The 17,073-nt window shown below is 37.6% G+C and overlaps 1 protein-coding gene across 4 annotated transcripts in view; it reads right to left on the minus strand.

Annotated features, from left to right (window-relative positions):
- FNDC3A (fibronectin type III domain containing 3A) overlaps positions 1–17,073 on the minus strand; it is a 146,101-nt gene that overhangs the window by 84,314 nt on the left and 44,714 nt on the right. For all 4 annotated transcript variants that reach the window (XM_023251406.2, XM_023251397.2, XM_045052765.1 and 1 more), the window contains exon 3: positions 16,091–16,166. In XM_023251406.2, coding sequence (XP_023107174.1) covers positions 16,091–16,166 — 76 coding nt within the window. The remainder of the gene's footprint in view (positions 1–16,090; positions 16,167–17,073) is intronic.

The following is a 17,073-nucleotide window of genomic DNA, read 5'->3' on the forward strand; positions in this document are numbered from 1 at the left end:
TAGTCTGGCTTATACAGATAACTTTTTTGGCGTTGGACAAAATCCTCAACATCTAAAGGTTTTTTTTGCCCTGGGTTTCTTATATGTCCCCTTGTGTGTCAGAATTCTTTAAATCAGTTCTATACTATGGTATCAAATTTATACATTTCTTTTCTTCCACCCCCTTAATTTTCAAAAATCGTCAGACTATTATTATGTACTTAATAAGCTTAGTATGTCCCATTTTTTAGTTTTTAATAGTTAAAACATCCACTTATTTGTACCAAAATACATTATATGGTTCACCATTTTCCTTAATGAGCCTTACAAGGCCTCAGCTTTAAAGAAAATAATCTATACATTTTTAAAAATGAAAGTTGGACTAAATAATTTAAAAGGGGCTAAAACTTCATATCTGTTACTTAAGCAATTAATATTGTAATCAATATTATAATTGATAACCAAAATGATCACATTATATAGAAAACGTAAAGAAGAAAGAAACTCCTACCTATGGTAATCCTACCATACAGGGACAGGCACTGGAAGGAAATGTGCCCCCAATTTTTTTGATGCATATATATTCATTAAAGTCATAGTTTTCCTAATTACAAAAGAAAGCTAATTCTGTTTATATCCTTAATGTCCTTCAAGATTCAAGTTCTAATTAAATAAAACCACTAATTAATAAGAATTTTTAATGTTCTATTTGAAGAGGTAAAAAGTAGAGAACAGAACTCATCCTTTGAGTGTCCTAACCCCAAAACTTGTTTGGATGATCCTACTGTGAGCACCCTTCCTGTTCTTTTCCATCATAGCACTTCTCTCACTCTAATGAATTCCTTAACTGTTTGTCTTCCCTAGGAAACTATAAACTTCATGATGGGCAAGGATAATGTCTATTTTATACATCACTATGTCTTCAGTTTTGCAATGGTGACTGTACATAATAAGTTCATAATTTGCTAAATGAAAGAATGAATTAAAAAAAACCCTCTAGGCTATACTTCAATCTAGACTAAGCAATTTATCAACTCAATTTTCTAAATAATAACAGTACATATGACCAGTATTAATGTTTATAATGATTCTGAATTGTTTTCTGTATACTCTGTTTACCAAGGTTGACTATAAGTGTTTATTTTGTAAACATTTTCTGTAAAATGACTCGGAAAAGGGCTTTCTGCTTTTCAGTTGATAGGAAAGGTATTTTACAAGAACACTCTGTGCTAGGTTAAAGTTTAAAGCATACACTTTTATGTCTAGAGTTATTAAATCTAATAACATCATCTTCAGTAAAAATATCTTAAAACCAACTGATGAAGATTTCTTGCCCAAAAGATGAGCAGGTAGAAATGTGTGTGCACACTCCTGTGTGATTTTTCTAAGACGACGCAACGTGAACAAAGGTATGAAGGGGGTATTGGCAAGAAATATGTAGAGATTAGGGGACCTACAAATCTTGCAATATTTAGACTGGAAGATTTCTGAAGTAAAGCTGGAAAGAAAGATTGGAATCAGGGATGGAGTGCCTAGAAGATTAGGCTAAGGGTTCCATACTATACAAAATGGGAGAAGGCAAGGTTTTTCTGGTTTTTAGCACAGTGATAAAAAAAAAAAAAAAAAAAAAAAAAAAAGGTAGTGTTTTAAGAAGGCCAATCCCTAGAGTTGCAAAATAAATAAGCAAAAGTGACACAGACTTTTCTGTAAATAGATTTGGGTCCTAATCAATGTGGGACTAGTGTTTTTAAAAGGCCATAAAACTACTCAGGTGTAATACATGGCTAAATGGATTTTTGTGACAAGTTTTAATCAAATCTGGTTAGAAAAGTATAGCTCTCTAATGTGGCTATTTGTGGAAATTTCCCCAATTTATACATCCAGTTAGGCAGATTTGATCGAATCACATTATCTCTATATCACTTAAGAAGAAGTAATTGCTTCATATAGATATAAGTTCTTAACTTATTTGCAAGTGAATTGTCCAGAAGGGTATTTCAAGTCCAGAATGTACTGACTACTCTCTCAACTTTATGAATGATAGTATGGTTCTGCTATAAACAGTCACCAATGAAAACTGATATGGCCTAAAATGTAGTTAAAATACTGTGCACATGCAATAACAAAAAAAGTGGAATGACCTTTTATTATTATTTACTGTAGAATATATCTGAATGTATCAAACATTTAAAAATATCTAATGTAACTTAATCCTATGTATATATCTATATACATTTATCTGACAAACATATCTGACATGGCTTCCTTTGGGCCAAGATCACTGACTAAAAAGCTCAAAAATCCAATTCTGCTGGTGGACAAAGAATAAGAATAGAGAGAAAATTCCAAAGGGACAAGTGAAAAGTTGCTGGGGAAAGGTAAATAAATATTTTTTGGGTAAAGGGAAAGAAGGGAAAAAAAAGGGGGGGGGGGAAGAAGGGAGGTGGACGTTTCTTACAGCACTTGTTTTATTTACTTAAAATGCTATTTTTATTTTTTTATTAATTTTTTTTTAACATTTATTTTTTGAGAGACAGAGAGAGAGAGAGTGAGCAGGGGAGTGGCAGAGAGAGAGGGAGTCACAGAATCTGAAGCAGGCTCCAGGGTCTGAGCTGTCAGCACAGAGCCCAACACGGGGCTTGAACTCATGAACCATGAGATCATGACTTGAGCTGAAGTCAGGTGCTTAACCAACTGAGCCACCCAGGTGCCCCGGAATAAAATGCTATTTTTAATAGGAAGTACATTTACAAGATTCAAAAATGAAAAAATGTAAAAAAGTATAGAGAGAAAATCTTCATTCTATCCTTGTTCCCCACTTCATGCACTACCACCCCATAGGTAAACACTGTACTTACTTTTAGAGGATCTTTCAAGATTTATTATTATTCTGTACTCTGTGGCATTTATTCATAACTTTCCAAAATTGTTTGCAACTAAGCTATGGTCAATTAGAATGTGAGAAGTGATCTGCATAATCTCCAGGGTATGTCTTTAAAGAAGAGGGTGTATCTTAAATCTCTTTTTCTCTTCCCCTTTTGCATTTAGTCTGGGACACAGACATGGTGGTGAGCCAGCTTGGTTCATGCAGATGAGCACAATATCCTAGGGATGGCAGACTTAGTGGTTTTAAAAACTTTTAAAACTTAGTGGTTTTAAAAACATCCATTTATTAGTTCACAGTTCTGTAGTTCAGAAGTCTGGACACAGTATGACTAAGTTCCCTGTTCAAGGTACATAAGGTGAAAATCAAAGTGTTGGTTAGGGTGTGTTCTCATATGGGGGTTGTGGAAGAATTCAGATTCTTAAGGTTGTAGGACCAAGACCCTCATTTCATTGCTGGCCATTGGCTTTCTGGAAGCCACTCTCAGCTAGAGGCCACATTCTTTGCCACATGGTCCTTTCCTGAATCTCTTACTTCTAGAAGAGTCCAGTCCCTTTTTTAAAGGTTGAGCTGATTAGTTGAGGTTCACCCCAGATCATCTCTCTTAAGTCAGCTGCACTGTATAATATAACCTAATTATGGAAGTAAAATTCATCATATTCATGGTCCCAGGTGTGTACAATAGGGGGCAATGACCTTGAGGGCTATCTTACAATTCTATCTACCACATCTTTTAAATTTTTTTATTTTACATTTATTTATTTTTAAGAGATAGAGTGAGACAAAGTGAGAGTAGAGGTGGGGAAGAGAGAGAGGGAGACACAGAATCCGAAGCAGGCTCCAGGCTCTGAGCTGTCAGTACACAGCCTGACGCGGGGCTCGAACCCACAAACCGTGAGATCATGACCTGAGCCGAAGTCAGACGCTTAATCGACTGAGCCACCCAGGCATCCCTCTACCACATCATTTAAATTCTGGCTTCAGGTATCTTACATACTTTTTTTTTTTTTTTTTTTTTGGTAAAAATGAAAGTTTTTAAAATTTATTTTTGAAATTTGTGGCTAAAATATGGATAAAATTAACCATTTTAACTATTTTCAAGTGTACAACTTAGGGCATTAAGAAGACTGTTGTGCAATAATTATCACCATCAAAAAAATTACTATCACCCATCTCCAGACCTTTGTTATCTTTAAAACTGAAACTCTGTACCCATTAAACAGTAATTCCTCATCTCTCTCCCTTGCCCCCCTAGCAATCACCATTCTACTTTCAGCCTCTATGAATCTGACTAAGAGGAATCTTAAGTATTTGTCCTTTTGTGACTGGCTTATTTTACTTATATGCTACATATTTTTGAACTCCTATCTTAATATACATCAAAAAAGATTGAGGAGGGGGCACCTGGGTGGCTCAGCTGGCTGAGCATCTGACTTTGGTTCAGGTCTTGATCTTGCAGCTCATGAGTTCGAGCCCCACATCAGACTCACTGCTGTCAGCTCAGAGCCCACTTCAGATCCTCTGTCCCCCTCTCTCTGCTCCTCCCCACTCTCTCTCTCTCTCTCTCTTTCTCAAAAATAAACACAACAAAACAAAAAGACTAAAGATGGGTTGCCAAGGAGATAGGAGAAAAACCAGGAGAATATGTAAACTATAAAAGGAAAAGTCAAAAGAATAATGTTCCAAGAGGGGAATAAATAATACAGTGTGAAATCCTGCTAGAGAGGTTAAGTATGATGAGAACCAAGACCACTCATATTAGTAATAGAGAGGTTACTAGTGACCTTCACAAAAGTGTAGCAGTAATTCTCTAGCAGTACTAGTATTATACAATCACCGTGGTTACTACCTATTGTTGATTATTTTCCCATGCTAGGAGAATTCTGAGTCAAGCTGTGATATACAAAGCTAAATAAAATCAATATAGCCCCAAAACAATCCCTTTGGCCTCAGTTTCCAAGTCATTTCATGATGAAATGGGATTTTAAACAAGTATTTCAAGGGAAAACACAGGTAGTACAAAAAAATAAGAGATAACCTATATGTTGTACATAATTATCTACTGAGATCATTTATTCAATTAAATATTTACTGAGTGCCTACACAGTGCCAGGAATATACTTCATTATAACTGCACATTTCCTCAGTTGTTTCATATATAAAAGGCTAAAAATGTTCAGTAAAGACAGTATGTTTATTGGGCTAATCTTAACCTAAGCAAACAAATAATGATGCTAATTTTAATCAAAGACCAATGGATATTTGATCCTAATAAAAATCCAATCATAATAATCTAGGGAGAAGCAAATATCTGAGAAATTAGGAACAGATAGCAAAATTTCTTCTATAGAAAGTGTATTATTTCTATTTTTCTATTTCCTAAATATAACTACTTTTATTTATTTATTTATTTATTTATTTATTAAAAAAAATTTTTTTTTCAACGTTTATTTATTTTTGGGACAGAGAGAAACAGAGCATGAACGGGGGAGGGGCAGAGAGAGAGGGAGACACGGAATCGGAAACAGGCTCCAGGCTCTGAGCCATCAGCCCAGAGCCCGACGCGGGGCTCGAACTCACGGACAGCGAGATCGTGACCTGGCTGAAGTCGGACGCTCAACCGACTGCACCACCCAGGTGCCCCTAAATATAACTACTTTTAAACAAAAATAACTGACCACATAGTCATTAATTTTTAAAAACCATAGCAACCTCTCCCTCATGAAAGCACGTTACCATTTTCTTTAACTTAGACATACATTTTTTTACAAGCATTTAGAATTATATATTCAAAAGGCAGCTTTAAAAATCAAACTAAACACTGTTTTACATATGTAGTTCTTAAGAGTTAAAAATCTGCTTAAAGATCTTTTAGCTCTTCTTCTACTTCTGACTCTAATTAATTAAAGTAGCTATATTCATTTTTCATTCTTTCCCTTAAAATTGTCTAATCTTCCCATACTTTCCATTATAAGTCAATCTGTTCTTATCTTCTTCATTTCCCACCTTGTAATCTACCTTTAATAAGTGGCTTCTTTCCTAAAAGGGAAAACAGGGTCACTTGAAGGGGAGAGAGAATTGTACCCAAAATAAACATTTTATATTCATATTTGTCTATTTAATAAAACATCATTTTGTGAGGCCAGCTTAGAGAAGGCATAGATCCCAAAAGGCTCATTTTAGTCACTAACCAATATAAAAAGTATCAGAATGCAACAGGCTTATAAATACTTATTGAGAAGTTAATACAAGCTATTGCACATATCTGTATTTCTGGGTCTTAATTTCCTTTTGCCATTATTCATTAGAATTTTTTTAATCAAGATTTTTGTCACTTATTTTATTTTTTTTTAATTTTTTTTCAACATTTATTTATTTTTGGGACAGAGAGAGACAGAGCATGAATGGGGGAGGGGCAGAGAGAGAGGGAGACACAGAATTGGAAACAGGTTCCAGGCTCTGAGCCATCAGCCCAGAGCCCGACGCGGGGCTCGAACTGACCGACCGCGAGATCGTGACCTGGCTGAAGTCAGACGCTTAACCGACTGCGCCACCCAGGCGCCCCTGTCACTTATTTTAAAAGAACTTACTAAACTGGTTTAGATTTTCTATTTCCAGAAGAATAACTTTAACAGTGATATTTTATTCATTAGGAACATAAAGAACTGAGGACAACTGAATTTGCCTATATTTTCCTTTTTGGCATCAATGTTGCAATTTTCTCTTCACTAAGTCATATATAATATGGTTTCTCTCAAAAAGTAGCACTTAATAGCTTTTAGGGACAACCTGGGACTATTACACAATGTACTTAGGATGAGTCATAGTCATTCACTTAACCTAAAATGGGCTGGATTTATGAATGGATGATCTACTATGATTCATTTTTACAAACAAGACTCATTAATGTTTCAAAACTAGTATTTTAAGACTCTTTACTAGAACTGCTGTTTTTATCTTGGGAGAGGAATTGTAAGTGGTAAAGTCTTTAATAAAATAATGTTACTTTCTACCAGTATGAAAATAGTTGCCTTTGAAAATAAAATGCTTTATTTTCTAAGGGTGGTTAGGATTTTATAAGTAATATATAAAGGACCTAACTTTTCCATGGTTTAGTTTGCTAAATTGTAAAATAATGCCTACTTATATAGGAATAAGAATCTACTACACATGGTTTCTACTTGAGTTATTTATAGTTTCTGTAGAAACTGGTTAAATTCAGTCAGATGTGTAGTGATAGAAAGTCAGTAGGCCAAAGAAAATCAGTGGTCTTATAAAAAAACTCATAGAATATTGATCTCCCTATTATTCAAATATATTTAAGATACAGCATAAGATACTGGCATAGTTACATATGCCTAAAAACTTGAACAGTGGAAACTTAATCAAATTTGCACTTGCCCACCCTTATTTCACATACGTGCAAAATAATGACCAGAATTTAAGTAGTCTACCCAAAGCTACAGAATCTTAAAATTTTAGACTCATGAAGAACCTTAAAGGGCATCAACTCCAACCATCCACTCAAAAGAAATTAAACCTCCTCTCTAATAGCCCCATCAGGTGAAGAGCCAGCATATGTATTACCACCTACAAAGATGGATGGAAACTGATCACTCCTGAGCCTTTTGGGCAGTTCTGTTTACTACAAACATCTTTCTCATACTGAGCTAAATCTGTTTTCCTAGAATTGTGCCCATTGGTCCTAGAACCCAGGTGGACTTACTCTCAGACCTGTACCTGTAACAATGAACCATTAATTCGTTCACATACCTTATTATTTCTTTGAAGTTCTATTGTGAATTTAGGAAGAAAAGTTATAGGTACAGTTATTTCATGCTGCTAGTTATAGTAACTGTACAATGATATATAAAACAATAGACATTTAACTTCTAATAAATTTCAGAGGTACTTTTAATATCAAACGCTGACATATCTAACAAGAGTCAAGGGGGCTGAGGCATAGTTTGTATACATGTCTTGGGGATTCCAGGATATCACAGCAGATCAACTAGGAGTTCCACTTGCATGAGAACTCCATCTTCCTCTTCCTTCCCTGACAAAGACATTCTGAGAGAAAAGGACTTTGATTAGATCTGATGGGCATAAGGGATTCTGACAAGAACACAGAGAAGAACAAGTCCAGGAATTCCAACTTTTGGAGGGCAGAGAACTCACTCTTAGGTAGCAGAGTTGGGATTAATGGAATACAGGGCTTATCAGTATTTAATAAAATACTGTATTTATTAAGGACCTCAAAAGTCATCTGGCTCAGTTCAGGAGAACTTGCTAAAAAATGCTCTGCAAAGGAGATCACAAATATGAAAGAGCAGACTAACTGTAAGGAAGGCAGATATTTGGTTATACTCACCATGATCCCAGAGCACACAGAGAAGAACAAAGTAGTACCTACTAGTTGGGACAAACTTCTTAACTTCAAAAACCCCTCTAACGGCAGGAAGAGTCAGGATGAGGGGCATGAGAAGACAAGGTGAGAATAGAAAAGCAGTGATGAACAGAAGCAACAGTGAAGAGAACAAAAAAGGGAACGGAAGTGTCAATAATAACTGCAGCAGGAGCAACAGTATTAGTCACTTCTTGAATGAGGTGACAGCAGAAGAAACAAGAGTCAAATAATCCCCTACTGGGGTTTCCCATGTAGAATGGAAAGCAACATCAGCAGCAACAATGGTGAGAAAACACCAGTAACTGCTGAGAAGTTGCACACAGTCGCTTGGAAGAAAAAGGAAAACAGCAGGACTTGGGAGGTGGAGCTTGACGTCACACTAACTCTAGTGGTAAAGGGGCTCAGAATCAACGTATTCTTAGATTGCTATGTTATTGGCTTCTCTAAGTAAGCTAAGATATGAGAAAGCAAAGGTTAATACTTCTCAACAAACTTGAATTCACCTTGACACTTTTTCTACACATAGGAATCAAATCGTAAGAAAATAAGCAGAAATCCAGGATGGTCGAATGATCAACATCCTGGCATTATCTTTGGTTCACTTTTTACATATTTAAGTTAACATGTCCACATTACTTTATAATCTTAACTGGTGCTCATGTTGAAGACTCTGATACACTAAAATACCCCTAAGTATAAAAGTATATTTTTGGTTGGTACTTAGCAAGGCAAACAAGTATACTGATATACTTAAAAATATTTTAGCAGTTAATTTCAATAAATATTGACAGCATGCCCACTAAAGTTAAAGTTAAAGTTAAAGGCATTATTTTAGCACAGAAAATCAGAGATGAAAAAGAGCCAATTTCTATCATTAAGGAAACCAAACAGAAGGAAGCTAATAATCCTTGAACACTTCAATGTTTTATGTACCACGATAAAGACAGCATCATTGTTCCTGCCCCTATAAGCTTCAGAAGGTTAGTGAAAGTTTCTCCCTCAAGTGTTTATTTCATTAGGAATGAGGATTATTAATACATTACAAGTTGGCATCCTGTTCACAGGTCTGCTTTGAGCAATAACCATTCACTAGCTCAACTACTTTATGAAATATGCCCAGGCACAGATATACTTGTTAAATTTCAGGCTCCCCGTCAGTGTGCTCGTTCCCAAAATTAAAGAGATCTCAGTTTAACTAAGAGGTAATTTTGGAATCAAAGAATCTTTAGTTAAATACTGGAGTTTACCCAATCAAACTTCTTTTCTATGTAAGAATTACTTTCATAATACCACCCAACCCAATGCATGAGCACATACAATGATGGGACTCAGGTGTGACAAAGCAATGACTCCATTTTTATAGAACCATAATTTTTGGACAGTTCTTCCCTGTCAAAATTTGCTTCCCTGCAACTCTCATCTGTCAGTCTAAAATTTTCCCTCTAAAAGTGCTGAGAACAAGGTCTTCAAGTCACAGCTCTCTTCTAGGTCAAACATCCTTCAAGTATTTTTATAGTCTTTTATAAGAATAATTTCTTGACTGTATGCTCTCCTGGCTGCCTTCCTGGGTTCAATCTCAGTTTGTCAATACTTCTTCCAAAATATGTTAAAAGGATACCATCTAACCAGAGTAATATGCCAACTGTTTTGAACTTGCCTGCATCAGGGGAGCTGATGTCCTGCTTCAGGTGAGCATGCACCCCGCTGCAGGTAAGCATGAACCCCACTTCAGGTGAGCCCCACTCTCCCCACTCCTCCACCCCTCATGGGATTCTCTGTGTCCCTTGCTCACTTGCACCCTCTAAAAAAACAAAACAAAACAAAACACCAAAAAAACCCATCTAAATCCTAGGGGCACCTGGATGGCTCACTCGGTTAAGTGTCTTTTATTTATTTATTTTTTTAAGTTCATTTATTTATCTTGAGAGACAGAAAGCGCACACAAGCAGGGGAAGGGCAGAGATGGGGGTGGGGGGTGGGGGTGGGGAGAGAGAGAGAGAATCCCAAGCAGGCTCTGTTCTGGTGGTGTGGAGCTTGAACCCATTAACTGTGACCTGAGCTCAAACCAAGAGTCAGACACTTGGGGCATCTGGGTGTCTGTCAGTTAAGCGTCTGACTCTTGGTTCAGGTCATGGTCTCACAGGTTCCTGAGATCGAGCCCTGCATTGGGCTCTACAATGACAGTGCTCCCCTGCTTGCATACACACACACTCTCTCTCTCTCAAAAAATAAATAAGCTTAAAAATTTTCTTTAAAATAATCAAGTTCTATTCAAAATGTTAAGTCTTCCTTTCTGGATAAGTCTTCCTTTCTGGATAAGTCTATCCAGTAGTGGATACTGTCATTTGTTTTGGTGCGTAGACTCTGAAACCCCTTTGTAGGTTGAAGGAGTTGACTTGGTGCAAGGTAAAGACCACACTGGTCCTATGGGTGCTGATAACCTAGAAGGCAGTGGTTGGTAGCACAAGATTCCTGTGGCAGGAGTGGCATCTGTACTACAAGCAAGTAATATTGAGTTCTTAGTGAAGAAAGGGCACTCTTGGCACTGATGAGGACTTCTTAATCAGACCAGTTTTGTAGTATAGTTTTGGGGCATTGTTCCTGAAGATTAGCCTTGAGTCTGGTTCTCTAGTCCTCCCATAAATTCTCTGAGACACAGAATATCATTTTCTTGGGCCGCCTGGATGGCTCAGTCAAGTTAAGTGTCCAACTCTTGACTTTGGTTCAGGCCTGCTTGGGATTCTCTTTTTCCCTCTCTCTCTGCCCCTCTCCCACTTGCATGTGCACCTCTCTCTCTCTCTCTCTCCCCACCAAAATAAACACTAAAAAAAAAAAAAAAAAAAGGAAAAAAAAGTATCATTTTCTTAATCATTCTCAAAAAATTTGAAACAGTAAGTTTTGCCAAAAAAATTGCATGTCTAGCTGGTCAAAGAACTTTCTTCCCTGACCATTTGAAAGGAAACTGCTGACATGATGGCCCATCACCTATGGAATACTTTCATATGCATTTCGTATAAGGACATTCTCTAATATAACACAACCATCAAAACCAGAAAATTAACACTGATACCTCATTACTATCTGTTACAGATTGAACTGTGTTTCCTAAAAAAGATATGCTTCTGTACCAGCACCTCAGAATGCAGTTTTATTTGGGAATGAGGTCACTGCAAGTAAGATTGGTTAAGATGAGGTCATGTTGGAGTAGAATGGAACCCCAATCCAATATGGTATCCTTATAAGAAGACAGCCATGTGAAGACACACAGACACAGGGAGAATGCCATGTGAAGATGGAAACAGATTAAAATGATGCCTTTAAAGCCAAGAAACCCCAAGGATTGCTGGCCGTCACCAGCAAGTAGAAGAGAGGCATGAATTCTCCCTCAGAAAGAATCGATTCTGCTGACATCTTGATCTTGCACTTCTAGCCTCTACAACTATGGGACATTAAACTTCTGTTGTTTTAAGTCACCCAGTTTGTGTTACTTTGTTATGGCAGCCCTAAGAAACTAATAAACCATCTAATTTTCAAATCCCATTCAAGATTCACCAATTGTCCTAATAATGTGCTTTCTAGCAAAAGCATCTAGTTCAGGTTCACATGTTGTATTTAGTTGGCATGTCCCTTCAGTCTATCAGTCTGAACAGTTCCTCAGTCTTTCCTGGACTTTCACGGTCTTCACCTGTGAAGATTAAGGGTTATTTTACAGAATGTCTCTTGATTTGGGTTTGTCTATTATTTCCTTGTGTTTAGATTCAGATTATGCATTTGTGGCAGAAATATCACAGAAGAGACATCATGTTCCTCTTAATGTATCATTATCAGGTAGCACACAATTTTGATTCCTGCCATTACTGAAGACATACAATTTCATCACTTGATTAAAATGGTGCCTGCCAGGCTTCTCCACTGATATATATATATATATATCCTTCAAGTCGGTCACTATATCCTTTTGACATGTCTCCATCCATTTTGCAATCTTCCCTCTTTCTGGGGTAACAATATGTTCCATTCTCATCTTGTACTTTCTCTGCCCCAGACCCAGAATCAGGAATGTCTGATTTTTCTGATTCAACTGCCAGCAGGATCCATTCTAGTTTCTTCCCTTTCCACACCTAAAATTCCTTCTTAGATAGTAAGAAACCCAGGTCTCTCATCATTCTTAACAGAACTGTTTCTTTAATTAGTCCCCCTGTGTGTGTCATCAATCTTCCATCTCTGCCACCACTCCCGCCCTCCACTCTGTCCCCCGGCATGTATGGCCTTATCCTACTCAGGGTCTAATGCCCCACACTGAGCCCACCCCACCCTCTAACAACCCTCTATGTAGGTGTCCTTCGCTCCTTGGCTCCATGTCACCACGCACAAGCTCTAACAACCTGTGCTGGACTACCCACTCCACTTCTGTGTATATTCTCTTTTTACCATATTTGGGCTCTGATTCCCCACACTAGGCCATTCTACCCCTCAGCCCATCATGTGGACTACTTCTTTCCTCTGCTTGGGCTCTGATACACCAGGCTATTCCTCTATGGGGATGCCCTCCTCACCTCACTCAGGTTCTCATTTCCTATGTTAGGCTGTCCCCCATGTGTGGATGGGTGCTTCCTGGGGTTTGATATCTCCTGCCATGCCAAAGAGATACCCTCCTCACTACACCCAGGATCTGATTCTCCTTGCTGGATTCTACCCTCTACCTCCCATGTAGACATTTTCCTCACCTCATTTGGGCTCTGACACCTCAAACCAAGTCACCTCCTATCCCACGAATGCCCTCACACTGTTTGGGCTCTGACTCTTCTTGATGAGTACCTCCAATGTATGGACACTTTCATTACCCTGCTGGGTCTGGGACACCCCATGCCAGGCCATCCCTCTGTGGAGGCCCTCCACACCGTCCTCTGTGTGGATGTCTTTTTTACGTGACTTGGGCTTTGTCTACTAAGGACCACCTCCATCGTGTGAATGGTCTGACTCTACTGGGGCTCTGACAACACATGTCAGGCTACCCTTCCACACAGATGACCTCCTCATTCTCAGCTCTGACTCCCTACATCAGGTTGCCTTCACCTGTAGGTACTCTCACTTTATTCTGGCACTGATTCCCTATGCTGGACTGCTTCACTGTATTGAGGACTTCTTTATCCTGCTGAGATTCTTACATCCCACACCAGGCCACCCCTTCTTGATGATACGCTCATCAGCCTGCTTAGACTCTGAGTCCCTATATCATGACACTTTGCTGTGTGAATTCTCTCCTCACTCTGGGCTCTAACTCTCTGCACTTGGCTGTTCTCATATGGATGAACTCTTCACCCAATTTAGGCTCTGACACCCCACTTGGGCACTGCAGCTCATCTCTGCCACTCCTATCAATGCAGTGCTGCTGAGAACTAAATATATTCCCCCCAAAATTCATATGTTGAAATCCTAACCCCAATGTGATGGTATTAGGAAATAGGGTCATTGGGAGGTGATGAACTCATGAGAGTGGAGCCCTCATAAATGGGATCAGGCACCCTCACAAATGGGATTAAGCCAAATGTTTATTAATTTACACTGGAAATAATCCCAGTTTTTTAGGTTTCATTACAGAGGTTTTCTTTTATTGGTCTAGTGACTGTGAAGAGAAAAGTTTTCCTAACCTGATGGCCTTAGAGCCAAGGATCCTAATTTACTCTGAGCTTCACTGGCATATGATTTTTCTCCCTTAAGGCTTTCTTCTTTGTTATCTGTTGCCTCCACACTGAATTCTACTCTTACCTTTTACCTAGCTCTAGAACTAGTACAGGAAGATGTCTGTTACATAATAAAAACTAGTGATAGCAAAGAGGAAAAAAAGGAGAAGATGAGCTCCCAGTAGTCCTTAGTCTTTTCTTGTCCTGTCTTCTCTTGCTTGGAGCGAGAGCATGATGGTCTTTAGAAAAACTTCACCCCAAGCCCTCATTCACTATCAGTCCTTCCACATTCATCCTGTCTTTTAATTTTGAAAAACAAAAACATGAAAAGGGGAAAGCTTTTTACCTTCTTTACGGTTCCCCTTTTTCTATCCTGTGTTTTTAAAAACTCTGCCCAGTAATTTTAAAACAAAGAGTCCACTCTTATAATCTGTCATACAGAGAGGAGTCTTGCTTTTCTACTGAAGCAAAGAAATTTATCTCTGCATAAAAGTATCTTCACATGGTAGTCAGTTCCTACTATTAAGAGACTATTGGGGTGCCTGGGTGCTCAGTTGGTTGAGTGTCTGACTTAGGTTCAGGTCATGATCTTGTGGTTTGCAAGTTTGAGCCCTATGTCGGGCTCTGTGCTGATAGCTCAGAGCCTGGAGCCTGCTTCCAATTCTGTGTCTCCCACTCTCTCTCTCTCCCCTTCCCCTGTTCATGCTCTGTCTCTCAATAATAAATAAACGTTAAAAAAAATAAAAAAAAAAAGAGTATTAATACTACAGGCACATTATAAATTAAATAGGCTATTCGGGTCCTGCCAGTCTTTACCTGCCAGTTAGGATTTTATAAAAATAATTCTATTTTTATACTGGCTAACTCTTAGAATGTAAGTTTCTAATAGAGCTATGTCTTAGGTTTATTTGTACATTTCTTCAACTTGTTTTCAATAAATATTGTTTATGATGGAAGCATTTTAACTAATACAACATCTTTTCAAACACATCTGCAAATGAGGATACTCATTACCAATATAGTGTGACTTAAAATACAAAAACTGCTAAACACAGTTAGATAACCAGAGTTTGAATTTTAAGTAACTTTTATTTATTTATTTATTTTTAATGTTTATTTTATTTTGAGAGACAGAGCACAAGCAGGGGAGGAGCAGAGAGATGGAGAGAGAGAGAGAGAGAGAGAGAGAGAGAGAGAGAGAATTTCAAGCAGGCTCTGCACTGCCAGCACAGAGCCTGAATGCAGTACTTGAACTCACAAACCATAAGATCATGACCTGAGCCAAAATCAGGAGTTGGACTCTTAACCATTTGAGCCACCCAGGCACCCCAAGTAACTTCTATTTTAAAAGTTAATTTATAACTGTAATTTGTGAATTTCCTTCCTTATAAAATCAATTAAACTGCAATGTGCTGATAGAGATTAAATGACATGCAAAAGTTCTATATAGCTAGTAAGTTAGCAGAGTTGGGATTTAAACCCAGGTTCTCTGATACCAAAGTCAGTGATCTTTTTACTGCTCTTCTCTTTAGAGTGGTGGTTCTTCTGTACGCCTCCCCTGGAACATATGGTAATATCTGGAGACGTTTTAGTTTGTCATAAATGTGGTGTGTGGCAGGGTGGCTAGTGACTTTACAAAAAAAATTCTTTTAAAGATAAGATCTGAACTTGGTATTGAAGCATTGGTAGGATTTGGATAGGCTAAAGATGGTGGAGATAAGGGCGGATTCTAGATAAGAATAGTACAGAAAATACAAGACAGGTTCAAGAAGACAATGAATAAGCCAACTTAGCAAGATAAAGGGAAACAATATTAAAGGGAAAGGGAAAGCAACACTAGAAACATGAAATAATCTTTTAGAAAGACTAATAAGGAACTTGAACTGGGTTCAATGAAGATTTTTGAGAAGGGGAATGTAAGACTAATCAAGAAACCAGGGAAAAGATGGGGCGCCTGAGTGGCGCAGTCGGTTAAGCGTCCGACTTCAGCCAGGTCACGATCTCGCGGTCCGTGAGTTCGAGCCCCGCGTCAGGCTCTGGGCTGATGGCTCAGAGCCTGGAGCCTGTTTCCGATTCTGTGCCTTTATGTATTATAAATTTCTGTCATCTCAAATGATAACAAATTACCATTCTTACCTGTAATGCATTGAAACTGTCCATCTTCTCTTCTTATTGTAAATGCTTCCCCTGGGTTAACTTGTACCAGAATAACCTTTAAATGAGGGAAAGAAGTATTAATCAGAACAAAATAATCAAATAATAGAGCAAATAATAACAATCAAGATTATATATAAAACAGTATTACATATTTGCCAGGACAGTAGATGTGAGCTATTTAACCTTATGACACTGGGAAGGAAAATGGGATTACACATTTTACACATTTGTTAAAGTATTACTTCAGTTTTCTGGAGATTTAAGCCAAAAGTAAGGGAATAAACAAATACAATGGCACACTTTTATTGGAAAGGCAATAAACTTTACTCTGAAACACAGATGGAGTCAAACCACAGAATATTTGGCTCATCTATCCTTAGTTCATTAGTTGCTAAGTATTTCATTTTTTAAAAGATAAAGTATAAAGTGATAAGCAGAGCTTGAGATGAGCATACTTGACTTAGTAGGACATCTCAAGTTATATTTTAGAATTTGTTAAATTAATCTCACCTTTTTTTTCATTATAAAGATTATACACCCTAATTTTATGACATTTGAAAAACAGAAAACTGGAAAAAAAAATCTGAAGTCCTTCTATCTTACAATAAACACTGTTAACATTTTGATAAATTTCTTAATCTTGTTCCCTATGCATAGGCTTAGTTTCCCCCCTTAACATACATACATACGTATATACATATTTATATATATGTATATATGTAAGAACTCCAATTTGGTATCTTTTAATGTTTAATATTTTAAAAAGATTTTTCCATGCTATTAACCACTCCAATGACCACGCCATAAACTACTTAACCATTTTCTTAATGTAAGGAATTTGGGTAGCTTTCAATTTTTCCATTATTAAAAAAACAACACTGAAGTGAACATTTTGGTATATAGTTTTCCCCTCTTTAATCCATTTCCGGTTAATTTTTGTGAATGGTGTACAGTATGGGTCT

This window comes from Felis catus, chromosome A1 (genome assembly GCF_018350175.1).
Source record: "Felis catus isolate Fca126 chromosome A1, F.catus_Fca126_mat1.0, whole genome shotgun sequence".
Taxonomy (NCBI): Eukaryota; Metazoa; Chordata; class Mammalia; order Carnivora; family Felidae; genus Felis; species Felis catus.